This window comes from Blastocystis hominis (genome assembly GCF_000151665.1).
Source record: "Blastocystis hominis, Singapore isolate B (sub-type 7) whole genome shotgun sequence assembly, scaffold_6".
Lineage (NCBI taxonomy): Eukaryota > Bigyra > Opalinata > Blastocystidae > Blastocystis > Blastocystis hominis.
This window is the reverse complement of record NW_013171865.1, coordinates 163,346-170,265: the sequence shown is the minus strand read 5'-3', so window position 1 is coordinate 170,265 and position 6,920 is coordinate 163,346. Positions and strand designations below refer to the sequence as shown.

The following is a 6,920-nucleotide window of genomic DNA, read 5'->3' as shown; positions in this document are numbered from 1 at the left end:
TGAAGTTGTGCTTACAAGATATCGTGAATGAAATGTACACATTCGAACTCAAGGAGATCGGATTGTCATTCGCATCTGTCAGTACCCAATCAATGGAATCCAAGTTCGATTGTTCAATCACATCGATTGATAGGTTGTTCCAGGTGATCATGTTGTTCAGTCCCATCGATACATGAATCAGGTTATCGATCAGCGGACTCTTCAGACCGAATGTTTGAGCATTGATACTACTGTAGACTCGGATCACACTCATGCCGTTCGTGATGTCGTAGGGTTCACTGGGTATTAACGCCTTGTGTTGGGATGTCCCCACATCGATTAATATCACTTGATCGGTTGGTACGTTGTGTAACACGAAATCGGTATAGAGTGACACGGACGAGATGGAACATTGATCGAATGACAGAGGATTGTCCAGCTTCACTTCCTTCTTCGTAGTATTACAGAACACTTCCATCATACTGAACTGGTTCATCGGTAGAATTGAGGAAGGCACTTGATCAATCACATCTTCTATCGTCAACTGGAGTTCGAATTCGCCGTTCAATTGCATGATATTACCATCCATATCGTGGAACAGGAACATCAATCGGTCGAATCGGGTTATCATGGGAATGCAGATGTCTTCCACGGTGCGCAGGTAATGAACCTCGGGATCGTCAATGATCATTGTGGTGAGCAGATTGTTGTTCTGGTTGGCAATCTTCAGATCGGAGGAACGCACGAGGGATGAGTAAGCTTGGATTACTTGACGATTTCGCGTGATATCAATCACGTTCGATCCATAGAACGAAACAGATAGAATGACCGTTCGCCCTTCCAAAACGAGGATTTCTCGAATATCAGGAGCATTGGTGAAATCGATGGTATGTGGATACTGGATATAAATACATCCATAACTCGAAGCCTTCGTAGATATCGAAAACGTAGTATCGGTCATGGTGTTGAGCATGGCAATGATTTGACCGATCGTGTAGTATCCAGGAGGAATCGTTATCTCTTCGTCATTGGATTTCGTGACCACATTCGTAGAATCCACATTGTTGAACATGACTTGATTGGGTCTGAACAGGACAGTCATAGAAGTGTGTAAGGATTCTTGTACTTGTACAGATTGACCCACGAAAACGAACCGTTGAGAGGTGTACCCTTGATTAGCATGGAATAGTGCATGGCTTACTCTATTTACCAGAGTAGTAAGGTATTGACATGGTTTTGCGCAAAAAAGGCGGCTTAAATATTCGCAATACACGCCATTTACTAACTACTTAATAATAATGATGATGATCGAAAACAATGATTGATTGATTGATTGATTGTTTGAAACAACAATCATAATTCAGTATCATTGTTAAAATGGTAAAGAAGAACATCATAATAATCAGGCAGGATTGATATTTTGATTATTATAGAATCATGAATTGTAATCAAGAATCGGTTTGAAACAAACAATCAATCAATCAATCGATCAATGGAAATGTTCCTAAACAATGACGAATCACTGAACTAATCAAATCAAATCAAAAGTATAGATTTACTCATAGATTTAGTGGACAAGATTAGCGAGAATGGAAGAAACATCTATGAATCAAATCAAATCAATCAAACTATACTCCAAATTGATTTCGATCGAGCACACCCGAATGAATTAGGTAAATCGACATTTTGAATATTTGGAATATCTAAATACTATCAATATTCAATATTCAAAAATACTTTCTAATGTCACCCAACGAGAATAAAGGAAACTCCATCCTTCAGAAGTTATTGATGTTAAATTTGGAAGATCTACAAATCAAATCATAACCAATCAATTCATTATTACTTCGGAGTGTCAATGAACAAGAATCACTCCGTCTTCCACGTAGTGCTTCATAACCGAGTTGAATGGATTGTAATGATGGAAGATCTACATCAATCACTTCATTCAAATTCATTCAATACTTTCAATTATTGTAACTAAGGAACACTCGAATGTCTCATAACCTAATGTAATGGATTGTAGATTTGGAAGATCTATTCATTACCCAAATATTCAATATCATATCAATACCTCGAATCACAAATGAACTATACAAGAAATTGCATGAAGTACTTCCAATTGTACCGATTCGAATGGATTGTAATTGTGGTAGATTCTTCAATTCAAAGTCTCCAGCAAAATCACTGAAACTACAGTAGCCAATTTGAATGGATTCCAATGATCCACAATTCAATATGTGGAATGATTTCGATTCATCAATTCCCCAATCATTCTTTTTTTGAGTGAACGAATTGTCTCCGATTTTGATAGTTTTCAATCGATTCAATCCATCGATTTGGAATGTTTTCACTTTGGAATAGCATTTATCTGCAAACATTACATGTTCCCTCTCATATTTGTATCTCTTACTAGATACTCTAGGATAAAAGTCCTTTGTTATGATTCCTTCACATACATTCTTCCAAATATAATCAAGGAATATTAATCCACAAATGAATACTGCTAACATTATTAACCACTGCAAGATTGTTGGTAATGGTAAAATGAATGCCAGTACAACAATACATAGCCCGAATATTACTGGAATTATTGCAAATAACAGTATATACTTTGATTTTGGTATTCCTTTCACCCATTCTCCATCATATTCTCTTTCATTGTTCTTAAAAGATGTTCCTCGTCCACATCGTTTTCCATTCAGGAATTCACCTTCATAAATCACATTCTTGCCTTCTTCATCATATTCAACTCCATATTGTCGAGAAAATCCCTTCTCAATTGAACCTTTATAGTATCCTTCAAAACACTTTACACCATCTTTGTATTCTATCATTTTGCCATTTTCAAATCGATATAAAATCGATATTTCTTCATTGTTTTTCCAAATACTGACTCGATCCAGGAATCCTGATTCAAAATAGTAGCACAATCCTTCATTCATTCCATTTTCATTCTTTTGACAAATCGAAATCACATTTCCATTCCCATCCAATTCTTTCCAATAACCTTCCATTCCATCCATTCTTTCGAAATGATTACCTCGACATCCTATTTCATACCTACCTTCAAATATCACATTCCCATTCTTATCATACTCTTTTCCAAATCCCTGACGATATCCATCTTCAAGATTCCCTTCAAAATATAATTCACCTGAGTCATAATACAATTTACAGTGTCCCTTTATCTCATTACTTCGATACTCGAATTCTGCTATTATTGTATTGTTCGTTGTTTTAATAACAGCTTTTCCATTCAATATTCCATCTTTCATCTTCGTTTGAATAGTGTAACCTTGATGTGGAGAACCAATGTTCAGAATCACATTCTCACTATCAATCCTATCTATAGTACTAATAGGGAATTGATTGGTAATACACCAATTCCAAATGTCAACCTCAAACCCCGAATCCTTTCCCAGGTCACGAGACACGTCCAATGGTTTTATTTCGACAATATAATCCGATTTTATTCCAAAATCCATAGAAGAGTCCATAAATAAAGAAAATATGGAAAAAAACACCAAAATGAAACGTAACTCTTCTCTATTTGATTCCAGTATTATTTTCTTTCCGTCATTATTATTATTTCATTGTACATTCCTTTCTTAATACTAATGTAGTGTTATAATTTGAACAATAATAGGAATAGTAAAGTGAAGAGTGGACAGATTTTGTCATTTTGTAAATACAACCATAATTGCCTTAATAATACAGTAGATTGAGTTTATGATGAATTTTCATTATGCCTATTGAATGGAATTACAAGATGGAGCTATATTCTCGACTTGTAACACAATGATATACAATCACACATTTTGGTATGCTTCTTATCGATATTCATTGTTAAATATTCGTAATCATATGCTTCTGCTATGAGTGTTGTTGTTTTTCTTCAAAAACACTTTGAACAATTTTTTTCTCTAATATACAATCTGCTACATTTATACCTATTATGCAAGATGATGATTCCTCTTCTGTAATTATGTAGAGACTACCTTCTTCTCTTTTCTTCTTCTTTTGAGTTGTGTATTGTTAATTCTTAGTTTGACATTGGATAATGGTATGATCGATTCTAATCATCATTTGTATGATAATTTAGACACAACAACTTTTTTGTTCTTCACATAACCAGTAATGTACAATAAATGTACGAATATACCGATTAAACTTCAAACTCGAATGGTGATGAACCTAAATTGGCAATGACAATTCTACAAACTTGTTCTGAGTCTATTTTCATAAATCAAATAATAAAAACACTGTTTTGTGGCTATTCTGGTTGTCTATTTTCCGATTATGTGATGGCTGGGTATACTTACGTGATACAGAAATAGGCAAGTAAGTGACATATATGAAGTTAACGAAATCGACAAAAGTGTGAAGAATAGAAGCAGATTATTAACTTAACTCTTATTTCTCTCTCAGGAAACTGCTTTACGGACAGTCATCATTATTATATACTTAAGTAATTACTATAATTGTTCACATAAATCAAACTAAATAAATCAGAATATACTGTTAACAAGAATGAATAGACCTTCTCGTATATTGCTCCAAAGAGTTGGAGAAGTCATTTAGAGTCCATTCACTTTCCGAAGGAATAATTATGTTATTTTGTTTTGTAGGCGAAAAGATCATTTACTATTGTATATAGCATCGACAGAATGGCAATCAATGTTTAATTCACGAAACGCCACAATGCATAACGATTGAGTGTTTTTTTTGAAATGTTACTACATTCCACATTTTATATCAACAATAATAGTCATGGGAGTAGAACTAGAATATGTAAAACACACTTTCTTTCAAATAACAACTATGTTGTTACCAACAACATATCTGTGAAATATATATATCACCAGAAGGATCTAGAGTGCGGCAGATTTTATTCGAAAACACCATCCCCATTCCTCACAGGCACTTCTTCTTCATTGTGATAAACTTGATATCATCGTTCCGTATTTTTTATTTTAAACGACAATGGCATGTATATTAACGAATCAAGTCTTTGAACACAGGAGTGCCAAAAAACGAAACTATTATTTCTTCTATTTTTAAATCGATAATTTAAAATGGAATTGTTTGACTATCCTCTGATTTGCAACCGAATAGGGAAAATATCACCAAAGAGCGAGGGATCAGACAATGTGATACTCCCTCCTCATTTGAGGCCTAAACTGCCAAATGTGTTCGGCTTCTATGTATTTAGAGTGACGTCAGAAACTACAAAGAACTGGACATATTGCTGTGTAAAGGAATGGACTGCAGGCGAACATGATTGCTACATGCCTACGGTACAGAATTGAGGGTATGGTTTATTATACTAGTGGATGATGAATTATTTAAACATTCCTGATCATTGTGAAGTTAAGTTTACTTATGATAATTTTATGATTAAGAAGGTTTTCTTTTTGATATTTTTACTATTCCTAGGGAGAGTCTCTCGTTATTCAGCCAACAGACGAGATCTTTGCTTCGTATTCAACGCTTATTGAAATGAAGGTATTTAGAACTCTTTTCTTATACTTATGTACAGGCAATCCGCGACGCACTCAGTTCCTATACTACTCTGTCGAATAACTCTAGAATTACTCTCAACTTGGATGGTCAGAAGTTTTCTGTTATCATTCGACTGCTAACTCCCGATCTCAAGGTTCGCACAAACGACAAGATGCAAATTCTGGTGAGCAACCAGATTTACGTATGTTCTTCTTTTTAAATCAATCGCAGCGAAAGCCCGTCGTTGACACGATGACAGAGTCGAAGAAACTGGACGAGGCGTTGTGTTGATCGGGTTTTCTAACGAATAGAAGCGAGTTTCAGCAGTGCGGCGCCCAATTACTGGAAGGTTTGTGCCATTCGTGCTACCGCTTGCTGCAGGACTGTCGATGCAGCGAAATGAAGCCGAATTCGAAGAAGGAAAGCAAGGAGATCGAAGAGGAATCGCGTCGTCTTGCCTTGGAAACGCTGCAGGAACGCTACTGCATGAACTGCTTTTGCTTGAAAGCGGAATGCATTTGCTCGCTGTCCGAACGGAAAGGGTTGAGAGCGCGGTCGGATCTTCGCAACGGCGTCCAGAAAGTAGACGAAGAGTTCGAATCGAATTCGAAATAGACGGGTGTGGAGCTGGGCGAGTTCTTGGAGAAGCCGAGCGAACTGGAGGAGGAGGACTTCGATATCATGGGTAGAGGAGCGGAAGAGGAGTGAGAGAAAGAGATCGTGGAGCGAGAAATGCAGAAAGAAGCGGAGGAGCGAAGAAAGCGGCGAGAAGAGCGAAGAAAAGCCGAGAGAAGCGATCTGCCCACCGAAGAGCTCAGCGATCTGCCCACTGAAGAGCTCAGCGATCTGCCTGGAGAGAAGAGAGGGGAGTGTCCAGGCGATGGGGCGGAGAGAAAAGGGGAAACGGAGGTGGAAATCGGGGAAAAGGGAAAGGAGAAAAGTGCCGAGCAGATGGAGGAGGAGACTAGGCATGCCGCGCTGTATTATTGGCCGATTGTGCCGCAGGAGCGGTGTAAACGGTGGGTGGTGGAGAACGCGACGATGTAGGGGAGAAGTCGGGAGATGATGGGTAGGATTCCGCCGCCACCGCCGGATGTGACAGCGAATGATAGATTGAAGACGGTGAGGAAGAATATGACGTTGTGGTCGTTGTTTAAGAGATTGAATCATTGTGATGTTTGTTGCATTTGGGTAGTTTGGAAGGGTGGAGTTGGATGGCGAAACTGCTTGTGAAATGAATTGAAAAATAGGATGGGATAGGAACCGTCCATGATTTGCCTAAACTAAAAGATTTCTAGAGAATAGAGTGATGGAGGCAAAGATTCCTCGTCTAACTCTGGAAATTGTTTTTATGTGCTTTTTTCATAATGATTACTCAATCTGAATTAATCGGGAGTAGATAGTGCACAATTGGGGTTCTTTTCAAACCATTCAAG

General features: G+C 37.4%; 2 protein-coding genes; both read left to right on the top strand.

Annotated features, from left to right (window-relative positions):
• Window positions 1–3,738: 3,738 nt before the first annotated feature.
• GSBLH_T00004200001 (uncharacterized protein) lies at window positions 3,739–3,861 on the top strand (the record flags this gene model as incomplete). The annotated part of the gene is made up of 1 exon (XM_013043056.1): window positions 3,739–3,861. One exon carries the CDS (start codon window positions 3,739–3,741, stop codon window positions 3,859–3,861), a length of 123 nt encoding a protein of 40 aa, XP_012898510.1.
• Window positions 3,862–6,198: 2,337 nt separating this feature from the next.
• Window positions 6,199–6,717, top strand: GSBLH_T00004199001 (uncharacterized protein; the record flags this gene model as incomplete). XM_013043055.1 has 2 exons in its annotated part: window positions 6,199–6,527; window positions 6,558–6,717. The coding sequence occupies exons 1-2, from the start codon at window positions 6,217–6,219 to the stop codon at window positions 6,715–6,717; spliced, it is 471 nt and encodes a 156-aa protein (XP_012898509.1). The 5' UTR covers window positions 6,199–6,216.
• Between the last annotated feature and the right edge of the window lie 203 nt (window positions 6,718–6,920).